The sequence below is a fragment of the Brassica oleracea genome, chromosome C3 (assembly GCF_000695525.1).
Source record: "Brassica oleracea var. oleracea cultivar TO1000 chromosome C3, BOL, whole genome shotgun sequence".
Classification (NCBI taxonomy): domain Eukaryota; kingdom Viridiplantae; phylum Streptophyta; class Magnoliopsida; order Brassicales; family Brassicaceae; genus Brassica; species Brassica oleracea.
Genome location: NC_027750.1, coordinates 57,374,293 through 57,397,523, shown reverse-complemented (window position 1 = coordinate 57,397,523; position 23,231 = coordinate 57,374,293). Strand labels below are relative to the sequence as shown.

The window sequence follows — 23,231 nt, the reverse complement described above, 5'->3', positions numbered from 1 at the left end:
ATGGAGTCTTATGATCCGAACTATAAGACCAATCCTTCAGTAGATGAGTGGACCGTGGAGCAAAGATCTGTGAATTGTTGAAGCCATTCAGTGTTATAACAACCGATTTTTCAGGTTCAAAGTATCACACTTCTAATATCTACTTCACACAAGTATGGAATATACCATTGTTATTTGAGAAATATTCCGTTTGTGATGATCTTGGGGTGAGAGAAATGGCCAGAGACATGCAAGTTAAGTTTGATAAATACTGGAAGGATTATTGTGTAATCTTGGCTATGAGAGCAGCTCTAGATCCAAGAATAAAGATTAATATGCTGGAAGCAGCTTATAAAGAAGTGGATCTGACTACTACAAGCTTGGAGACTGAAAAACTCAAGAAAAGTTTGAGTGATCTCTATAAAGAGTATCAAAAACTGTCTCAAACAAGTTCTTCAGGTGGTTCACTTGCGCCAACTCCACATGAGATTGTCACAGAATCTCCACTTGAAGATGATTACTATAATGTAAGTAACTTAGTATAATTTTAGGTAATCTCAGTCATTCATTATATTGAAATTTATAATTTTGGTATAAATGTTCATAATGAAAGATTTTTTTGAGTTGGAAAAGAGCATTGGAGGTGGAGCTGGTGATCCAAAGACACATTTGGATATCTATTTGGAAGAACCCAGGCTAAATAGGAAGGCTAACTTAAATTTGGATGTCTTGAGTTATTGGAAAGAGAACCAATATCGATTTGGGGATTTATCATCTATGGCCAGAGACATCCTCATCATTCCGATCACCACAGTAGCTTCTGAGTCTGCCTTTAGCGTTGGTTCCCGAGTTTTAACTCCTTACCGAAACCGTCTCTTACCTAAAAATGTCCAAGCTCTTCTTTGCACTAGGAATTTGCTGCGTGGTTTTGCTGAATACCAAGGTAAAAAAGCTTAAACATACCATTTATGACTATTTATTTGTAACTGATTCATATTATATTTTGTAGGAACAATTGAAGACCTTTTGATGAAAATGAAGATGTTAAAAAAAAAAAAGTAGTTCAGGAGTGGAGTCTTCAACATCAAAATATTGAAGTGTTTGATGAAACACTGGTATGTAGTGTTTCGGTTATGTCTTATATCAGTTTATAATATGTTTGATGAAAATATAGTGATAGGTTATGATTTGATTATAGAAAGGTCTTGTTTAGCTTAGCATATTTTGTTCTTGTGTCCCGTGTAAATGGTTAAGAGAATGTGGTTTCATGTGTGTTTGTTTAACGTGTTAGTTACAACTTGTAGACATGGTTAAGAGAATGTGCGTTTGTTTAGCTTAGTAAGTTTCTGGTATCTTATCAGTATATCTGACCAGAAGGATGTCTGTACGCTGAAACAGTTGCTGAATATGTTATTTTCTGGCCTCTAAAAATCATTGTTACATATTCCTTTTTCTAGCTGGACAGGGATTTTCCGAAGGCATTGTGCAAGATTGATTAGAACATATTTATGTTTATGAACTTTCTATTCTAGTTATGTTTTGACTCTCTTTCTAAAACCATTTGATGATTGTTGTTTCTAGTTTTTGTTAATGTGAACTCTTTGTGATTTGTAAACTTTAAAGTTTTAGCTGAAACAAAACAATGTAATGTTCGGTGTTTTGATTATGGAGTTGTATTTTATTTGACAAATTTGATTGAAGGAACAGGTAATTAATTCATGATATAAACAGATCACATTCAATGTTTTTTAAAGTAATCAGGCTCTAAACGGACTTGGAACAGGCTTAAAGCTAAACGGGCTTTACATAAATGGACTCTAAACGGATTTGGTTTAATCGGACTTTAAACGGACAACTATTAAACGGACACGGACATAAACGGACGCAGACGCAAACGGGCCAGACAGGCCCGTTATAACATTCCTAGTCTACATATATAGATGATATTCTTCTAGCTACTACACCTTCTGGCTTAATTATCTTAGATTTTTTACAGCTTCAAGAGGAGTGACTTGTACATCTAGAAAGAAGACTCGATAGAATGGCTAATCTCTTGAATCGGTAAAACGGTGCCGTTTCTGGTTACGACTTTGTACAAGCCGCCCTCTTTGTACACTTGTATCGTAACTAAAGATCGTTACGCCACGTCATCTCACCCATTCGCCTAATACAGCGCGTGGTTTCCACTTCCCATCTGATCGGACAAAAAGTAGCAAGCAACAAAGTCAATTTCTTTGTTCTTAACTCACCTGCGAAGCTAACAAAGAATCTAACTCTCTCCGTTATGGCTCCGGCGGAGGTAATAGTCGTCGACCTAGTCTTAATAGACGGCGAACTCGGGATGGTGAAGTTGACCGCCGATGGAGTTTTAGAAGCGATCGAGTACGGCGAACCCAGCCGTTACTGGACGGTGAAGAAAGACGTTCTCGGTTTCGTCGTGGAAGGTAAATATATTAGAATCAAAACAGTGGTGGAGAGAGAGGAAGGTATCTGTTGCGGAGAGTTTGGTGGAGATTACTCCAGAAAAGACTTCGTCTTTGAGCCTTTCTCTGAAGATGCTAAGAATAGATTCTGCTTCAAGCTCCGTCAATACCTTGACTCTCTCGGTTAGTCCTTTCTTGCCAACCCTTTTATAGTAGCTAGGGTTTAAGAAAAAAAAAAGGAAACTTGTGTAACACGGTGATTAAGAAACTCTCAGAATGCTAAAACTGGCAAGTCTTTGTTGAAATTGTAGGTCGGCCAAAGAGGTTGCTTGTGTTTGTGAACCCTTTTGGCGGGAAGAAATCTGCTCTAAAGATATTTGAAAAGCAAGTGAAGCCATTGTTTGAAGATGCTGACATTCAACTTGATGTTCAAGGTTCCTGATTTCTTCCCCCTCTGTTTCCCAGAACTCTTCTCTATGAAACTAACAATTGAAATGTTGATTTTCTAGAAACCAAGTATCAGTTGCATGCAAGGGAAATGGTTAGGTCCATGGATGTATCAAAGTATGATGGTATTGTTTGTGTCAGTGGCGACGGTGTCCTTGTTGAGGTAAGTGATATGCTTTCATTTTAAAAGTGATTCTGCTCTTAGAGAAAGCAATCCCTTGTCTGTTGTGTTTGCTTAGATCTGATTCTGAGTTTATTCGATTATTTTCTTAATGATCTCTGATTTTTTACAAGTGTGTCTTAATTTTAAATAGGTTGTAAATGGACTGCTTCAAAGAGCAGACTGGAAAACTGTCTTCAAATTGCCAATTGGAGTGATCCCTGCAGGTTTGTCGTCTGGTCTATGAGGAACCCTTAAGAACTTTGCTTTTTTTTTGTGTTCTTATTAAATAGTAATTTTTATGTGAATGGGGTTGGATGCTATATGTTAAGATGCATTCCACGGATCTAAAAATACATTTTAAATATCCTTTTTAGCTTTTTTTCCCCCTGTTTGTATGCTTCAATGTAATTTTTGGATCCAGGAACTGGTAATGGCATGATAAAGTCATTGTTGGATGCGGTTGGGCTTCAGTGCTGTGCAAATAGTGCTACTATCTCTATTATCCGAGGTCCTACTCCGTGCAATTGCCTCCTTCAAAAACAGTCTTTCTTTATACCCATGAAGCAGCTCACTTTCAACATAATTTGGTATTGGCAGGTCATACACGTTCTTTAGATGTGGCAACTATCTCACAAGGAAATACCAAATTCTTCAGCGTCTTGATGCTTGCTTGGGGTATGCAAGTATATTTTGCTAATGAAAATAGTGCCTGAGCTTGGTAGATAGATTATACCGTTGGTTGTGTTGAGATTAATGCTGATTTGTTTTCAGGTTTAGTGGCTGATATAGACATAGAGTCAGAGAAGTTCAGATGGATGGGTAGTGCTCGCATGGACTTCTATGTATGTTTAGTTGAAAACACTGACGATCTTTTGCATTGCAAGTCTTAAAACTGTGCATGTAGTCAGTATGTTGAAATATATCCATTAATTAGTTGCTTGTGGATTATCTGATTTTGCTCAGCTGTTGTCTTATTCAACTAAAGATAATATTCAATGCTCTCCTGACTGGCTTGTATCTGTAGGCCATTCAAAGGATAATATGTTTAAGACAATACAATGGACGAGTTTTGTTTCTACCGGCTCCTGGTTTTGAAGGCTATGGGCAGCCAACAAGTTACCGTCTATACAAAGAGCCACCTGTTAGCAATAATAAGGCGCTTGGATACCAAGGACCTGATACTAAATTTGAAGATGTTGACGAATGGAGAGAAATCAAAGGCCCTTTTGTTTCAGTATGGCTTCATAATGTTCCCTGGGGTGCTGAGAACAATTTGGTTGCTCCTGCAGCAAAGGTAAGTTTTACACATTTTGTGACATTTCTAAATCAGGAAACACCATTCTTGGAGGACTAGGCCTTCATGAGAAAATAAGAAAATTTGATGTGGCTAAGTTTTGTGTTATCTGAGCAGTTTTCTGATGGCTTCCTGGATTTGATTGTCTTGAAAAAGTGCCCTAAGCTAGCTTTGCTATCGCTTATGACACAGATAAGTGAAGGAACACATGTTCAGTCACCATACGTAGCATATCTAAAGGTTTGCCATCTGATACCATGAATTCAGTAGTCCCTTGTGAATTTGGCTAAAAGATTGAAATCAATTTACTGTATATAAAAAGGTGAAGGCATTTGCACTTGAACCGGGTGCACTGGTAGGCGAACCAGACACGGAAGGAATCATAGATGCAGATGGAGAGGTATTGGCAAGGGGAAGAAGATCCTATAAATGTGAGCAAATTGCTTTGATGTCTTACGACAAGCTTCAAGTAACAGTTGATCAAGGTTTAGCCACTCTCTTCTCTCCTGAGTATTGATTATATGTTACAACACTACACGATGAGATGAAGACACATTCACACATCAAAATTCATAAACAATGATTGACGTTTTAATAATTGTTTAATTACTGTAAATGGCGTTTCCTTGTGGTGGTTGTAATTTAATTGTTTTGATTCATACAATTATCTGGGATGATCATTACACAACAAAAGAAAGGCCTGTTTCTGCTGTCTACACAAACATTCATATCCAGAGAATGCAGCAGCAATTAGATTACCCAAGTAGCCCCCTTAACAAAAGTAGCAGAGTTATTTAGTTACCGGCACTAGGCAAAGCAGCCATGAAGGAGTTGTAGGAAGACTCAAGGTCAAAGTGAAGCTGCCTGGCCTGCTGCTCAGTGAGCTCATCAGAAGCCCCCATCTTAGACAGCCTCACAAGCCACTCTTTCATCTTCACCTTCCCTTCAAAATCCGGCGGCAAGATGCTCAGCTTACAAAGCGAAGCAGAGAGATCAGACAGCAACGGATACACCTGGTCAACAGCCACCATGTTGAGCTTCAACGAATCCATCGAAGTTATAAAATTCTGCACGCACTCAGCAACAACGGAAGCAGAGCTCGAAGTAGACGCCACCGCAGAAGCACGATGCTCCACGGTAGCCGGAACGCCGGAGGTCACGAGGCGGTAAACAGCAGCTGAGCAGTCCATCTTGTAGGTGTCGGCGAACCTCTCGATGCTTGGAACAAGGTCCTTGAGGGATGCGGAGAGGGTCTTGAAGTGGACGATGAGCTTCTGGCACTCGGTTTCGTAGTCGGAAGGGGAGATGAGGTCGCGGATGTAGGCCTTCTCGAGCTTCTCGGTGGCTTTGATGATGGCGTAGAGCTCGGACAAGTTCTCGTACGTTTCGCGCTCGCGCTTGACCTCCATCTTTTACTTGTGGAGAAGAGGATGGGACACGCGCAATGAAGCAAAAGAAAGCTTCCCTCGCTGTATCGAAATCGATAAATAGCAAGTTAATAAATAAAGGTTTGGATCTTTGTAACCAAACAAGAGAGAAAACCCAATCACTCTTTACCCTAAATCATTCTAATCTAAAGTTCCCAACTTTTTCGTCTGGGGAGAGAGAGAGAGAGAGAGACTTACAGGAAGCAGCAAGTTGGGAGATTTGGATTGTCGAACTACTCGAGAGAGAGAGAGAGAGAGGTTGCGTGTGAGAAGAGGGGCTCTTAATGATACTATTGAATTATTTATTGATTACGAAAGCTGAATTATTTATTTGGATCAACGAATCAATCAGCATCGATGAGTGAAATTCGATTAAACCCTAAATCGGAATTTGAATTAGAAAAGCTGATGACCTTCTTTGAGGCGTTGACAAAAGAGAGAGAGAGGATTGTCAGAGAGAATCAATGGAGCAGAGAGGCACCATTAGTGAACGCTATGATGATGATCTCTTTGTCAGGTTTTCGACAAATAAATAAGAAGAAGAATCCGTGTTGGAGTTGCGATGAAATGCTCACAAAACGTTGTTATTGTCTTTTGTCCTTTCTCACCCCTTGACCTGCGCTTTTTTTTTTTTTTACCTTCTTGTTTTTCCCATACCACATTTACTATTTTCACAAACTAATTAAATAAATATTTTAATATACATATAACTACAGTCAAAATTCAATAAATTAATAATATTGTTATTATGATATTTTATTAATTTAGGAAGTTACTAATTTACAAATTTTATTTATAAACAAAATATGAACCTGTTGCGTTGCAACGAGTTTTGTTTGATGTTTTAATTTAATAAAAATCACAAAATAATAAATTATTTTACTACAGTTTTATGATTTTTTTTTGCATATATTGTTTGAGATTTATTTTATAATTAAAACCCGTTTTCACACATAAGTTCAAGTTAATATTTGTATTTCATAGTCATGGTGCATAGATGAATTGTTATAAATTTTGTACTTCGGATTAGAGAAAATACCTTACCTAAACATTTAAATTGAACACAATCCGAAATAAAATATTGAATGAAAATTAAAAAAAAATGAAAGTCAAATACACCAATCGAGTCAATGAAAACATTATACATATTCTTATGTACAAATTTAATGTTTTATTAAATAAGTTTTTAAAATTTTATTTTTCTAGGAATTTGTTTTAGAAGGAAAACATTCTATTTTATAAATCTCCTTTTATTTACAATAAAAATATAAAAAATAATATTAAATACTCTTTTAAAATTTTGTTTAAGATTTTAGAAAAGAAAAATTATTGTCATATAACCTATTACAATTATCTTCTCTTTAAAATTTCAGAAAAAATAAAATTGCTATCAAATAATTTTTTTTAGTTATTAATAAATAATTTTAAAAATAGTATTTTGACAATTCGTATCAATACTAATTTTACACTTATTTTGTTAATTAAATACTTTTTAGTATCACGTTGATCATTAAATACTCTCTTAAAAATATTATCAAATAAATTTGTACAATTCTCTTTTGGTTAGAACTTAAAAATATGATACAAAATTCTTTTGTTTAGGATTTTTTTTTATAGAAAGGAAAACAACTATCAAATATTCCTTTACATTGTTTTTAGGATTTTAGAAAAAGAAATTAATATTACATAATCTTTTCAATTATATTTTGTCTAGGATTTAGAAAAATAAAATTTCTATCCAATAATTATTTCCAGTGAATATATTAACTGTTTTTAAAAGTTGTCATTTTCAAAATTCATTTTTATTATTTTATTATATATATTTTTAATCATTATATATTTAAACACACGTCACAATATTAGAAGAAAAATTAGTATCAAATAATCTTTTCCAATTATCTTTTGATTATGATTCTGAAAAGGCAAATTACTATTAAATAATATTTATAATTCTTTTTAATAAAATTTGTTTTGTTAATATCTTAGTATATATATTTTTAATTATGAGATAGATTAACACATGTCAAAATCTTAAATATATAATTACTATGTGTCGCCATCATGTTAATTAGCAACTTTGAAGAACCAAACTTTATATAATAAGATTTTATAATACTCTCTTCGTTTCACAGTACATTATGTTTTGTCTGGATGCACAAAAATTAAGAAATATTTTTTCTTCTAAAAAGCTACTTTAAAATATAATTTAAAAATCATTCCACCTATTACAAAAATGAATGCAAAATCTATTTGATAATAAATTATTTAATAAAATTGAAAATGATAAAAATATCAAAACATCATCTATTTTGAAATGACTGCAAAACCATTCCACCAATATAAAACATCATCTATTATGAAACGAAAGGAGTATATCATCTATATATTAATCTTGAAGTATTACAACATATTTTCGTAACCACATGTCATCACTAGGATGATTCTTATAATTCTTTAAAAAAATAAGTTGGTCCATATAAATATATATTATACTTTTATTAAACTAACTACCAAATTGATTAGTTATGTACAAAAGAATATTCTCAGTTCTTTCCTTAAATAAAATCTACAAAATTACCTAATATGATAAAAATATTTATGACAATTAATGATTATGAATAATGAAGATTTGATAACAATTTTTGTATCCTCTCTCATTTTTGTTTAATTTAATGTTATTTAAAAGAAATTAAACAATCACATTAGCCATGTAATAAGAAAATTAGATGTTTTCTTATATGTTATATTTTGAATTTCTTAAAACGACTATAAATTACTAAAAATAGTAAAAGTCTACGTTGAAAATTTTGTGATCAATGGTTTAACTTTTTTTTGTTCAAGCAAGATACAAATGATCATTAATAGTATGAATATAAAGTCTCATTAATTGATATTCATATTATATATTATATATATTATATAAATATGTTAATTTCAATATTTGCATTGAAAATTATTGAGATCTTAATATTTTAATTTGAAATTTGTATTGATAAATCTCACATTAAAATTTTTGTGATTAACGGTTTAAATTTTTATTACAGAAAATATACAAATGTTAATAAAATCATATGAGTATGAAGTGTCAATAATAAATATTTATATTAAAATATATTATGTATATATATATATATATATATATATAAATATCACTAAAGTTTAATTATATACCATATAAAGTAAATAAAATTATTGTTTTGATATTTACCAAAAACATGGTTTTAAATAAACAAAGGGTATTGGTTTTGATTTATGTGTTTACTCTAATGTATATATTTTTATGTATACAAATTATTTTTAAATAGGTGGTTTCTAATATGTTATTTGATTTTGACAATCCCAGAAATACAGTTCTTCAAATCAAAGTGATTTTTAATATAGGAAGAACTATATATATATATATATATATATATATATATATATTAAATATTTTAGTTTTGATTTTTATTTCTGAAAAGCTTTTAATGAAATATCATGACAAGATTCCAATCATCTCCTTTTGAGTTTGTTCAAAGAATGAAAGATTTGATCATTCGTCTAATATTTGTTTCTCTCTAATACCCTATCTAACTATTATAATTGTAAGAATTACTGATTTGATCTATGTATTATAAGTTTTATGGTTTATCATTTAATAAATAAGACAGTTTTTAGTTTATACATAGTTTACATATACTATAATTGTAAGATATTATATATATTTCTATCGGTATATTCTTAAGTAACTAAACCTGAAAAGCATAAGTTAGTTAAATAATAATTTGTTTTGTTGTTTTAGAATTAAATAATTTTTTGATCGAACTGGTGAATATATATTAGACATACATTTATATTTCGAGTCTGCACTTATATTTATAACAGCTTGATATATTAGATTTTAACAGTAATCTGTGAATAGAGTTTGCTGGTGATTTTCTTCAAAAAATTTATTATTAGATATGTATCTCGAGTGGAACTAATTTTTACTGATGTTCCTCTTTTTAAATTGACACTTAAGTAATTCACCGAATTCACAGAAGAAGTTTAAAAAAAAAAAGAAACAACAGAAACAAGAACGAAAGTACAATTTTATAGAGGTAGAAAATTCAACCACTTATAGAGAGTCAATAATAAACAAATTAGAGCAAAAAGTCTAATCCTCTTTCGTCATTTTACAATCGATGTTGCCTATATGATTTTGTATTCGTCATTTTACAGTCGATTAAAATTGTATTGTTGCAGACCATTTACTGAACAAACATTATTATGAAAAACTCACCAGCGTTATCATCTAGTATTTTGTAAAATAAAAAGTTGAGAAAAGCGTAAGTGGTCTAACGTTATTGTCCATATCATCTTGTAGTATTATATATCTCAACATTATTTGTATCTTTCCACAGATCATGACAAAAGTTCCAAGTCTCCAAACACTATATGCTACAAAGAAGAATGGCATCACCATAAAAGCAAAAGCTTTGAGATTTAGTATCTCCTCAACAAACCATTACAAATCAAATCACCAAGGATTTGCTACAAAATGGCTCTGATGAGGCCAAGATCATTCTGTCTTTTTATCGAGCTTCATCTTGGTCTCCCCGCTATAAGGACCAACATCAAAAGCATGCTTCTGAACCGCAGCAAAGATAACCATCTCAACACACAACAACACATTCTGAATAGCTTCCTGGATTTGTTCCACCTCCAACCAGAAATGGTGTGATTTGATCACTCCCATCGCCACCAGTATGTCTAGTGCTATTCCCTGCCGTTTCGTAACCAAATGAATCTCAATGAATTTTTATAAAAATCCAAAGATGAGCTTCTTGCCTTTGAGTGATTATGCAAACATTTTACCTGCCAGAAGCAAAAGAAGACGATTCCTTTGATGCAGAGGAACTTTGCGAGTGGGTTATGAGGAGCAAGCTCCTTAGCAAACACATGGTAGAAGACCACAAGAGAATACAAGGCCAGAGAAACCCAGACATTGAGAACGATAGTGAATGTCCAGCTCAACCAAGACGGATAAAACCCGATGATTTGTAAAGCAATCATCAAGATAGAGCACACTGGTCGGATGACCACGAATTGCCATGTCCAGTACTTCAAGAGTCTGAGAGTGCGGTGATCCAGACGGACTACATGAGGCTGTCAAAGCCAAAACTTTTTATTGAGGGTAAAGAGGCATATAGATTTACAAGTGACCCTTTAAAGATAGATAGATACAAACCTGGAAGAGAGTCATTGGGAAAGAATGGTGAAATCTCTCTGCCTTTGATTCCATCAAGCACAATGTTTTTGCTGATAGATATGTTCAAGTAACTATACATCAACGCCAAGAACTTCGCAATGACCTAAAATACCAAATCAAGAACTGGTAAGAACCTCTACATAGCGTTGAAAACTAACAAAAAAAGAAAGAATACTCACGAGAGCTTCGTAGCATTCTTTGATGGATTCAAGAAACAGGAAGAAGGTTTCACTTCCTTTGACATCTAACAAACCAACAAAGGAAACAAGAGCGTAGATAGGAGCCATGAGAACAATGACGAGTATCGCCTTCTGTTCCTTGGGGTTCTTCCAGTGGAAGAGATGCTGAGACACGAGCTGTATCGTCAAATGAAGAGTGATCAAGACAGAGAACGCCGAGCAGTAAAAAGTGATCTGTGGAGGCTTCAGCTTCGTTAGGTCCATCATTGTGTTCCCTGCATCATAGTATTCACAAACACTTTAGCATACATCTCAATCTTCACAACAGCAATGAAAGCAAGCAAGCTAAGTAGCATAAAGTGAAAACTTCTACTCTCAAATTGTTATCTTTCCTGCGAATCTAACATTGGTTTCAGGAGATTAAGACTGCTAATGTCGGAATAGAACACGAGGAGAAATGATATATTGCAGAAAAGTATCTAGTCGATTACAAGAGAAGGACAAAAAAGTTCAAAACTTTTTGATTGATTGACAAAAACGCGTGAATCAGAATCGGTGAACACTGTAAACCCAATCAGACCCATTAATCAGAAAGGAAGAATTTTCGATTTTTTTTTTGTTCCTAATTTTCCTAAAAAGTGATTTAGAAGCTAAAGAAGCAATGACTTGTCTGTGAATCTGATCAAAGCTAAACATAAGAGCTAACCAGACAGAGAGAGAGAGAGAAGAACTAACCGGAGTAGAAGAAGAAGAGCGATGACAACTGTGTGAGAGGCGTGAGTAGAATCAGATCTCTCCTCTTCTTGAGGAGAAGAAGACAGCCATTGATGGAACCGCGAGTGGGTCCTACTGATGAGGTTATAATTATTATAATAATACCACGATTTGCGTGTTAGTATATATGGTTTAGATATTTCTTCGTATATTTCCGAAAGTAAGATTTTCTAGACTATACACGTTTATTAAGAATTTAATAAATGTTTATAATTTAATTTATTTTTTATTTTATTATACACTTTCCAATAACATTTCACCAATGAAATTTAATCAATTCAAATATTCTCAATTAATGTTCCTCAAAATTATAAAAAAAATACTTTAACAATATAGAAAATCTATCTTTGTGGAACAAGAAAAAAATCTAAAAAATCTTATATTCGGGAACGGAGGGAGTATGTATCTTGTAGTTACACTAGATATTCTCTCTAGAACATTCCTTATATGTACTATATATATACTCTTATCATATAATGATATTGGATACGGAGTTTCCTATCTTACATGGTATCAGACGCTAAACCCTAGCCATCAAGCTAATAGTGATCAATCCTATCTCCGCTCTCTTCTTCTTCCTCATCGTACCTTCTCCCTCTATACCTGTCAAACCTTCTTCCTTTCCTGTTAAGAAACTATGTCTGCTCTTGCATCGACAAGTGATAAACCATACGGGATCTCGCAAATCAAAGCATATATCCAAATTTCTCTTGATATGTCAAAGCTTAACTATGACAAGTGGCGTGAACTCTTTGAAACCCACTGTGTAAGGTTCGGTGTTTCACACCATATTGACGGTTCCTCCTCTTCGACTCCTACGATCGAAAAAAGTGGAAGGAACGTGATGGCCTCGTCAAGATGTGGATCTATGGCACCATATCTGACTCCATCATCGATACCGTTCTCAAGAAGAACGCTACGGCACGAGATCTATGGCTATCCATTGAAAATCTCTTTCGTGATAACAAGGAAGCCCGTGCCCTCCAACTAGAGAATGACCTCCGAACGCTGGTCATTGGCGATCTCTCCGTGCACGAGTATTGCCAGAAGATGAAGACCACCGCCGATCTGCTCGCCAACATTGATGCTCCCGTGATAGAACAGGCTATAGTCTCGCATCTCCTCAATGGTTTGTCCGAAAAATTTGACTCGATCATTAACGTGATCCAACACAAGTCACCGTTTCCAACCCTGCTGAAGGCTCGATCAATGCTGCAGATGGAAGAGACTCGCCTCGCTAGACAGGTGAAACCATCACCACGTCATCATGACAACTCCTCTTCCTCCACGGTACTGTATACCGGCGCTGATGAAAACTCTCGGTCATCCAATAACAGCAATCACCACCACTCCAGCCGTGGAAACAGAGGCCGTAATCACGGAAACGGTCGCTCTCGAGGCAAAGGACGCTTCAATAACAATTGGCAGCAGAATCAGTTTGGCTCACCATGGTACTACAACCAGCAGACCCCTGCCTATGCAACAATGCCGCCCCACTTTGCATATCCGTCTCCGGGGTACGCTCCTTACTCACCGGGCCCTTTCCAACAATACCAGCATCAACAAGGGAACACGGCTTATCAAGGCATTCTCGGCTCTCAACCCTCACGTCCGAATCAGCAAGCACATACGGCGCAGCTGACGACAACTCCGCAAATGACTCAATTCCCTGCTGGCCTTGCTCATGCGTTCAACACGATGACCATTCAGGAACCAGATAACGCATGGTACATGGACTCTGGACTCTGGAGCCTCCACGCACATCACCTCCAACGCAGGTAATCTACAATCTCTTTTTAATATGAGCACCATAACTCCGGTTACCGTTGGTAATGGTTCCGTAGCTGCTGTTCAGAACTCTGGTCATGGTAAAATTGTTTCTCCTTCTCGCTCCTTTGCTCTTCGCAATGTTCTGGTTTACCCTGACATAATCAAAAATATAATATCTGTTCGCAAGTTTGTTACAGATAATTCATGTGCCATTGAGTTTGATCCATTTGGTTTTTGTATTAAGGATCTTCGGACTCGGACCAAACTGCTCCGGTATGATAGTTTCGGACCCTTATATTCAGTGACGCCCTCACCACCACTCTCTTCTCATTCCGCCTTCACAACAACGTCACTGAATAACTCAATTTGGCACCAGCGTCTCGGTCATCCCAACAATTTTACTTTCTCTCGCATTTTGTCTTCTTTTTCTCATTCTCTTTCAAAAACAGACTTGACAACTTTGTGTCAAGCATGTCAACTTGGCAAACACTCGTTTACCTTTTTATAAGTCAAACACTATTGTTTCTCATCCCTTTGAAATTGTGCACTCTGACATTTGGACCTCTCCTGTTATCAGTAATAGTGGTCTTAAGTATTACCTTGTGTTTCTTGATCAATATTTACATTTTATTTGGGTATATCCCCTCCACCGTAAAAGTGATACGTTTGGAAAATATTTGCATTTTTCTAACTATGTGCAGACACAATTCCATCGCTCTATCAAATCATTGCAATGCGACAATGACAGAGAGTATGATAATCGTGCGTTCAAAGACCATATGGCATCAACTGGAACAAGTCTGCGATTCTCATGTCCCCACACATCTCAACAAAATGGTCGAGCCGAATGCATATTACGCACCATCAACAACATGATCCGCACACTCTTGTTTCAGGCCTCTGTTCCGCCTGAGTTTTGGGTAGAGGCGTTACATACAGCAGCTTATCTTCTCAACATACTCCCCTCGGCGGCAATTGACAATGATATACCGGCCACTCGCTTGTTCAAAACGATGCCCAACTATCAAAATCTACGAACGTTTGGATGCCTTTGCTACCCTAACTTGCTACCAACATCAACGCACAAGCTCGCTCAGCGCTCCACACCGTGCGTGTTCCTCGGCTATCCAACAGATCATCGCAACTACCGATGTTTGGATCTGCACACCAGACGTATCATACTCTCCCGCCACGTCGTGTTTGATGAGATGATATTTCCATTCTCTCAACACCCTGTTGCAGCCGCATCTCCTCTTGCTCCCCTGGAGCTTCCTCCTACACCGATTCCACACCAAACACAACTCCAAAATTTTCCTCCTCCACCTGTTCAAATTCCAGCTCCACCTTCTCTTCCTACTCAAAATACTCATTCCATGACTACTAGAGGTAAAAGCGGCATAGTCAAACCGCGAACTCCTTTGTGCCTTCATACTGATAAAAAATTTTATCCCCTACCATTGTCTCATGTTCATGCAGCTAAGGATCCTATCTGGAATAATTCTATGCATATAGAACATGATGCTCATATTAAAAAGGGAACGTGGGTTCTTGTGCCACGTCCAAAGAATACTAACATTGTGCGTTGTATGTGGCTTATAAGCATAAGTTTAATGCAGATGGCACTCTTCGCTCCCACAAATAAAGACTCGTCGCGGATGGAAAATCCCAGCAACAAGGAATATATTGTGATGAGATGTTCAGTCCCGTCGTCAAACCGGCAACGATTCGCACCGTCCTTCATGTAGCTCTAGCTCGCGATTGGCCTCTGCATCAACTCGACGTGAAGAACGTATTCCTCAATGGTGACCTCGACGAGACCGTGTATATGCACCAGCCTCCGAGTTTTCACGACAAAAGCAAACCGGACCATGTGTGCCTCTTAAAACACTCCCTATACGGACTAAAACAATCACCTCGCGCCTGGAACACACGGTTTGCCTCTTTTGCTCGTCGTTTGGGTTTCAAACAGAGCACATCTGATCAGTCGCTGTTTGTGCTCTCCTCTGGAGCTGATATCGCCTATCTACTTCTATATGTTGACGATATAATTCTCACTGCATCATCCACATGCCTTCTGAATCGCCTAAACAAAAGTCTGAGCTTGGAATTTGAAATGTCGGATCAGGGTCTTCTCCACCATTTCCTCGGCAACACTATCAAACGCGAATCAACCGGCCTGCTTCTTCATCAACAAAATTACGCCGCGGACATCCTCCATCGCGCCAACATGACAAACTGTAACCCCTGTCTCACTCCGGTTGACACGAAACAAAAACTCTCTGCCGATGACAGCCCACCAGTTTCTGATCCAACGCTCTATAGAAGCCTGGCTGGAGCTCTCCAATACTTGACTTTCACCCGCCCTGACATAGCATTCGCAGTCCAACAGATATGCCTTTTCATGCATGATCCGCGAGAAGCTCACTTCAATGCTCTCAAGCGCATCCTACGCTACCTGAAAGGCACGATATCTCTTGGCGTTCGCATGCTCAAGTCGAAGTCACTCCACCTCACCGCTTATTCTGACGCTGACTGGGCAGGGTGCCCCTCCACTCGCCGATCCACTTTCGGATACTGCGTATTCCTAGGAGACAATCTGGTGTCATGGTCTTCTAAAAGACAGAACACCATCTCTCGCTCGAGCGTTGAGGCCGGATACCGAGGCGTTGCAAATGTTGTCTCCGACGCAACATGGCTGCGTAATCAACATATTGCAATATCTGTAGACAACAAATATATATGTACTTAAGTTCTGTTAGGATAATAGTCACCTTCTCTTGTTTCTTAGAGGGACAAAGTGGTTAATAGTTTTTTTTTCTAAATTTTATTTAACTTTTTTATTCATTTTACTTGGTTGCAAGGTTTGTGTTTGCTTTTGTTATGTTTCTCTTACAACAATTATCTTTCTTATATAAAAGAAAAAAAATAAAATCTTATTCTAGTTTCTCTACTTATTATATGATTTTTATTTAGTAAATAAACCAATAAATATGTACTTGATATTTAGGTAAAATTTCAAAAAAAATCGCAAAAAGAATGATATTCTAGATGTTATCATCATGATTTTTACTTTATCTTTGCGAGAACAAAAAAAACATCAATCTGAGAGAAACAATACAAAATATGATACTTAAAAAAATATTGTTCCTTTCATAAATCTTTTCTGTGTAGACATCATTTACAAATATGATACTTTATTACGATAAAAAGGTTGGTAAAATATGATATTTATACCTGTAATTTCATTTGTGTTGATAGTCTTTTTGGATAGTATTAGATTCTCTGATATTTCACATTTTTTAAAACTTGCATCAGTCAATTATTATCTATTAGTTATAAGATAAAAAAATTTAAGCATACAAAAATAAAGAGATTTTTGAAGAGGAATATATGAGACAAAGAAAAACTTTGATATATCCACTTTGTCTTCTCTGTCTCACATTTTCGTTTTGGAAAAGAAGATGACCTTGTGTTTTTTTGCACATTTATAACCTTGAGTTTTTGAAGAAAATCACGCACGTGAGTGGGTGAGGTTTGATAAATCAAGGCGATGATAGAAGTAGAGAACAGAGTGAGATCCAAAGATATTAAGCAAACACAAATAAAAAGCCTGATGAATAAGTGAATAACAATGTCTCTCGGGGAAGAAGTCTTGCATTGCAAAATCAGGTTTGTGATTAGAGAAAGAGAGAAGATGTGTTTCTGTATAAGATGCAATTATAAAGAAAAAACCTCTTATAAATATAAGTAACAGAATTGGGTAGTTATTTTTTTAGATTGTTGATAACTGGTGATCGTGGTCTGGAAAGAAAACGGTCGGCGAAGTGGCAAGAAGAAATATTTTTGATTTTATGAGATACACATTTAGCTTTTTCGGTTTTGTTTTTAATTTGCTTTTTTTTATTTTAATTAATTTTTCTTTTTAATCTATGTGGCAAGATGTTATTGGTCTACTGACTTGTGCTTTAGTATATAGAGGATAACACCTGAGCATACTTAAAAAAAAAGTCACAAGGGCTTTAAAGTAAACTCCCATCAGACCCATGACCATATCTACTAACTTCAAATCAGACCCTGAAGTGGTGTGCACTGTTTGGTCAACTGTCTTCATGAATCATGATGGCCTCTCCCCTGGTGATTCGTTCTTGGTATTTCACCTCTCATGTTGCTATAAGGTTATCTATCTTCAGTCAGATCTCATGGCAATGTGAGAAGTTGTTAAGTTTCCTTTAGTTCAATTTGTGATTGCTTCAGAATATTGACTCTTTGGCTATGACTTTAATGTGTGATTGATTCTGCGGATTTGAAGGGCCAGTCCTATTACTGGAACTATCAGAAGCTTCATCAGTTACTTCAGTTTCTGCTTGTATTCTCTGTGTGTTAGTGGTTTTGTCTAGCTCCTTGCTAATGTTGATAGTTGCTGAGATTTTAGGTTAATGGAGGTTCAAGTGGGATTGTGAAATTTGAAATTCAGATGGCTAAACATAAGGATTGAGAGTATTTTTCAGCAGGTTTTGTTCTTAAGCTTCAGTTTATTGATAACTTCCATCTTTTCATTTGTTGTCAATCTTCCAAATCTCTTCTGAATGTTAAGAATGTCACATCAAATTCAAAGAAATGATCAAGTATAGCTTATTTCATGTACATAATTATTTGTGATCTCTCTGATAATGCTATTTTCAATCCTCAGAGCTACTTTGAAGAAACTTAGCTGCAGTGAAGAAACTTCTACCTGAATCTGTTTGCTTATGGCCTGATGAGATGAAACACCATTGGCAATTGCTATGAGCCTTTGCGTTATGCTGACAAAACTGACTAGATGCAACTACGAGTATTGTCGTCAGCTTTTGCCAAACATAAGCTTGCTGAGTCATGAAAGTAAGAAAATGATATCAATGACAACACCATACTCAAGTGTAATGTTTTTTTTTTTTGAAAAAAAGGCTACTCAAGTGTAATGTTAGTAAGTTATAAGCGATGCTTTTGTTCTTAGTTTAACTCGAAAAAGTAGTATTTGAAAACTTCAACTATCAAGCATCTAGAGCAACACCATGAGCGTGACTTAATCTCAGGCACTTGAAACTGAAAACAAACGGTTTGTTACTTGTTTTGCTCTTCAAAATTTCGTATTGCTGGTAAAATTATAGTTGGAATAGTGAAATATACATTTGCTAGAAGCAACGAGAGAGCATACAACGTGAATAAACATTTGCAATAATGGTGTTTTAGTCCCATCTATCACTGTATCACCCCATCTTTATTAGCAACAGTAATGATTTTTCATCTAGCATGATTAGTGGAGAATTCTTATTTAAGAACCGGTTCTTAGCTTTTTTAGTTAAAAGTTAAAAGACGGGTTTTTATATTCCGATAAGAATCTCAGAACTCCGCAATAATCATGTTATTAGTCTTTTGTAGATAAGATTTCCACAGATATTGTCCCTTTTCTCGTTCAATTCCCAACTTTTTTTTCATTAATTTAAGTAAATATTATGTTTTCTAGACAGTTCGACGTACTTAAAAAGCTAGTTATTTATGAATAGTGGTTGGGAAAAAACAAAGTGCAAAGTTATCTGCGTGCGAGTGTCATTTGAATATCTTTTTTTAGTTTCCCAACGGTTAAATATTTACATACTCTGGCATATATATGTATGATATCTCCATCAATGGGAAATATAGAGTAAAGAAAATCAAACAAAAGAAGACTTTGTGAGAGGTAAGAAACTCCTTGTGCTTGTACATAATACACTAAAACCTCTTCTTCTCTGTCTCTAGATTTGAAATGAAAACGTTCAGAATGAGTTTTCTTTTTTTGTCAGAATGGTTTTAACTTTGAGAATGTGGGTTGCAAGTCTGCTCCTCCTTACACATCTTCTTCATGGAGCTCTCTGTTGGGGAGACGATGGTCATTACGCTGTCTGCAAAATAGCTCAGGTGAAACAGAATGATCTGTGATTATATATAGATATGAGAACTATAGTGAACTGTTTTGTTAATATGGGGAGAGAAACCAACTTTGTAGGGATATTTTGAGGAAGAAACTGTAGTTGCAGTGAAGAAACTTCTGCCAGCGTATGGAGATGGTGAACTAGCAGCTGTTTGCTCATGGCCTGATGAAATCAAACGCCTCCCTCAGTGGAAATGGACTGCAGCTTTGCATTTTGCTGATACACCTGATGACAAATGCAACTATGACTATTCTCGTTGGTTTCTTTTTCTTGCAAATGTTAATTCATATGTTTCTGTTTGACATTGGCAATAAATTGTAAGATTCTTCTTGTCTTTTTATGTGAAGGGGACTGCCCTAATGACTGGTGTGTGACAGGAGCAATCTTCAATTACACAAACCAACTGATGTCAGCTTCTAAAGACTCACAGAGTACTGTCCACTGTGAGTGAGAATTTTAGTGTTATGTTTCAGTTTATACATGTGTCATATAGGTTACATGGAACTTACTGTTACTACTTTTTTTTTTTTTTGCACTTTGCAGATAACTTGACAGAAGCTCTCATGTTCTTATCACATTATATGGGAGATATCCATCAGGTTAATCAATTGAGGCTACTCTATTCACATTGCACCTGTGATTAATGTAAAGTAGTAATTGCACAGAGTATGGCTAGTCCCTAATGTGGATTTTGGTTTCTGTTCACAGCCCTTGCATGAAGGTTTTCTTGGAGATCTAGGTGGTAACAAAGTAAAAGTCAACTGGTACAATCAAGAAACTAATTTGCACCGTGTAAGTGTTTTCTTGTCAATCATCTTGATGCTAACACATTAATTATATATTTCATGTTTGTCGTGAGTCTTGGAAGCGAAAGGATCTAAACTTTGGATGTTGCAAAGATCGAAAATAGTATATGCTATAATATTCTAATGATCCTAATCCTATATAAAAGCATCACTTTGATTTTGAAGGTTTGGGATGACATGATAATCGAGTCTGCTCTAGAGAAATATTACAATTCAAGCCTTTCAGTCATGATTCATGCCCTTCAAGACAAACTCAAGGTGCGGTCATACATTGCCTCGTTCTAAGCAGTTCCAAGATAAAAACTTAACTCACAGTGATTGTTTGTCTTTAACTGCCGTCTTAACATAGTACGGCTGGTCAAATGATGTTTGGTCGTGGGGGTCATGTCAACTTAACCAAACAGCCTGCCCAAATCCGTAGGCATCCCTATTTTTAGCTGTCATATTCTTTCTAGATCATTGTTAATGGTTATTCTGTGCGTTTTTGGTGTTGTCAGATATGCCTCTGAAAGCATTGATCTTGCCTGCAAGTATGCTTACACAAACGCTACCTCAGGGACTACTTTAGGAGGTATACTTACTCTCTGAGCATTGAAATGATCTTTCATATCATCTTGCTCAGAACCGTCTTTTAACATGTACAAGTGATCGAACAAGATCCAAATCTAAAAACAAAATATTTAAGAAATTTTTAAGATAAATACATAAATTAGTTAGGTTCTAGAATTTTATATAAATTCAGTGCTTATGATTTCAAAAGAACATTAGACATGTATAAATGGAGTTATTTTATTTTGTTAAACTACATTATTAATTTGTTAAATATTCTGTTAATATTTTTTGGAACAGAACTTAGAAATAATTTAAGACCGCTGATGTTAGCTTTCTAATATGCAATGATGTTCTGATTTTATCTCAAATTTCTTTCCGAAGATTACTACTTCCTCTCTCGGCTGCCCGTTGTAGAGAAGAGAATTGCACAAGGCGGGATTCGCTTGGCAGCGACTCTAAACCGAATCTTTTCTGTGAAACCGAAGCTCGCTACCGCATGAAACTAAGACCGATTAGGCCTTATTATCCTATTATCTTTTCATAAGCATGCACGCCTCCTAGCTCAGAGCTTCTCATGTAATGGTAGTATTAAAGTTATGTTATGCGTGCTACTGTTCTGAGTTTCAATTATAATAATTAGTAACCTAAGCTCTCATGTAATGATAGTTAAGGTTATGTTATCCGCTGCTATTGTTCTGAGCTTTAAAAGATATCAAACGGTAAACGAAAATATCCTCATTTACGTAGAATAAGAAAATAGTAGAAGCAAATGCTATTAGCATGCATCAAGTAACTTGCAAAAAACTGCATATTTCAGTGAAGTACAAACCTTGAACTCAAGTTGTGATGGTGGTATATAGATATAGATAGGTATCTGCAGTTTAACATCGAAAAGAAGAAGAAACAGAGCCAAGGCCAACTTGCCGAACACCAAATCAATATTTGGGACTAACTCTGGTTTCATCTACAAACATATTATGTTGCTTCTTCACGTAAGTGTTGCTAGTTATTAAATGGTTATCCCGGTTTATGATTATGGTTAAGAATTGGTTTAGTGGTATTAGATGGTTATCCCCGGTTTATGATTATGGTTAAGAGTTGGTTTTAGTTTCCCTTAGCTAACCAACATATATATATTGAACCATGTAACAAACTTTGTTTTTCAAGAAGTTTATTTCATTTTTCATTCGTCAAAAAAAAAAAAAAAGAAGTTTATTTCATTTCATTCAATACTTTATATATGATAAATGTGATTCTAGTTTTCACAATCTTTATGAATTTTAGGAGCAGATTATTTATGCAAAAAAAAGTTGAACTCAATTACTAATGTCACACTCTTGTCTTCTTAAGATACCAAGTTCAAAATCAATTGTATACTATATTTTCTAATAAATTAACAGGTTAGTGAGCCAAAATGTTTTTTTTAGCACCGGGCCCAGTCAACGCTAGGATCGGCTCTGGGTCAAGGTTTTACTTGTATGCTCTAACAAGTCTTGGACATTAAGGCCAAATATATCCGATGTGCCTAGGGATGTTAACGTGGGTAATTACCCATCGGTTTACCCAAATTCACTAATAATGGGTTGAGTTTTTACCCATCTAAGATAATTAGGTCAACCATGGGTATCAATTTTAAAACTCATATTTATGTTGGGTAAATACAAAAGGGTAATGGTGTACCCATGAATTTTCCATTATATATATAGATTTTCACCATTTTAATTAACTTATTTAAATTTGCAAAATCGTTCTTTTTCGTCAGAACCAAAAAATGAATTTTTTCGCTAAAATCGTAAAATAAATTTTCTCACATAAACAAAAAACGAGTTTTCCCGCCGAAACCGAAAGATCGAGTTTTTCTGCCGAAGCCGCAAAACCGAGTTTTTCCGCCAAAACCGCAAAATTAAATTTTCCCGTAAAAACCGTATAATCGAGTTTTTGCGTTAAAATCGCAAAATCGAGTTTTCCGACTGAAACCGCAAAATCGAGTTTTCCCGCCAAAACCGCAAAAGCTGTTTTCCCGCCGATACCGTAAAACCCAATTTTCACGCCAAAACGATTTTTCCCGCCGAAACCGTAAAACCGAGTTTTCCCACCAAAACCGAAAAATCAAGTTTTCCCGCCAAATCCGAAAACCGAGTTTTCCCACCAAAATCGCAATAACCGAGTTTTTCCGTCAAAATCAAAAACGATTTTTCCCGCCGAAACCGAGAAACCAAGTTTTCCCGCCAAAAACCGAAAA

At 35.7% G+C, this 23,231-nt stretch overlaps 4 protein-coding genes and 1 pseudogene across 6 annotated transcripts; 3 read left to right on the top strand and 2 right to left on the bottom strand.

The window, feature by feature from the left end:
• Positions 1-215: 215 nt before the first annotated feature.
• On the top strand, positions 216-936 carry LOC106331038 (zinc finger BED domain-containing protein RICESLEEPER 4-like). The gene is made up of 2 exons (XM_013769397.1): positions 216-506; positions 613-936. Exons 1-2 carry the CDS (start codon positions 216-218, stop codon positions 934-936), a joined length of 615 nt encoding a protein of 204 aa, XP_013624851.1.
• Positions 937-2,189: 1,253 nt separating this feature from the next.
• LOC106327927 (sphingosine kinase 2-like) lies at positions 2,190-5,087 on the top strand. 2 transcript variants are annotated; one of them, XM_013766249.1, is made up of 10 exons: positions 2,190-2,585; positions 2,714-2,836; positions 2,912-3,012; positions 3,164-3,236; positions 3,434-3,520; positions 3,610-3,687; positions 3,784-3,854; positions 4,037-4,306; positions 4,499-4,546; positions 4,629-5,087. In XM_013766249.1, the coding sequence occupies exons 1-10, from the start codon at positions 2,264-2,266 to the stop codon at positions 4,821-4,823; spliced, it is 1,368 nt and encodes a 455-aa protein (XP_013621703.1). In that variant the 5' UTR covers positions 2,190-2,263; the 3' UTR covers positions 4,824-5,087. The 2 variants fall into 2 exon arrangements, with proteins under 2 accessions (XP_013621703.1, XP_013621702.1); XM_013766248.1 differs by having other exon boundaries at positions 2,197-2,585; positions 4,424-4,546.
• On the bottom strand, positions 4,974-6,275 carry LOC106327929 (vacuolar protein sorting-associated protein 28 homolog 1-like). 2 transcript variants are annotated; one of them, XM_013766251.1, is made up of 2 exons: positions 6,147-6,275; positions 4,974-5,775 (listed from the first exon to the last, which is right to left on the bottom strand). In XM_013766251.1, the coding sequence occupies exon 2, from the start codon at positions 5,713-5,715 to the stop codon at positions 5,101-5,103; it is 615 nt and encodes a 204-aa protein (XP_013621705.1). In that variant the 5' UTR covers positions 5,716-5,775; positions 6,147-6,275; the 3' UTR covers positions 4,974-5,100. The 2 variants fall into 2 exon arrangements, with proteins under 2 accessions (XP_013621705.1, XP_013621704.1); XM_013766250.1 differs by lacking the exon at positions 6,147-6,275 and adding an exon at positions 5,932-6,132 and having other exon boundaries at positions 4,975-5,775.
• A 3,788-nt stretch (positions 6,276-10,063) lies between these two features.
• LOC106332396 lies at positions 10,064-11,967 on the bottom strand (annotated as a pseudogene).
• A 7,354-nt stretch (positions 11,968-19,321) lies between these two features.
• LOC106333098 (endonuclease 3-like) lies at positions 19,322-21,702 on the top strand. The gene is made up of 10 exons (XM_013771580.1): positions 19,322-19,399; positions 19,503-19,617; positions 19,706-19,886; positions 19,979-20,074; positions 20,175-20,230; positions 20,340-20,423; positions 20,603-20,695; positions 20,787-20,854; positions 20,935-21,008; positions 21,371-21,702. The coding sequence occupies exons 2-10, from the start codon at positions 19,504-19,506 to the stop codon at positions 21,487-21,489; spliced, it is 885 nt and encodes a 294-aa protein (XP_013627034.1). The 5' UTR covers positions 19,322-19,399; position 19,503; the 3' UTR covers positions 21,490-21,702.
• Positions 21,703-23,231: the final 1,529 nt, after the last annotated feature.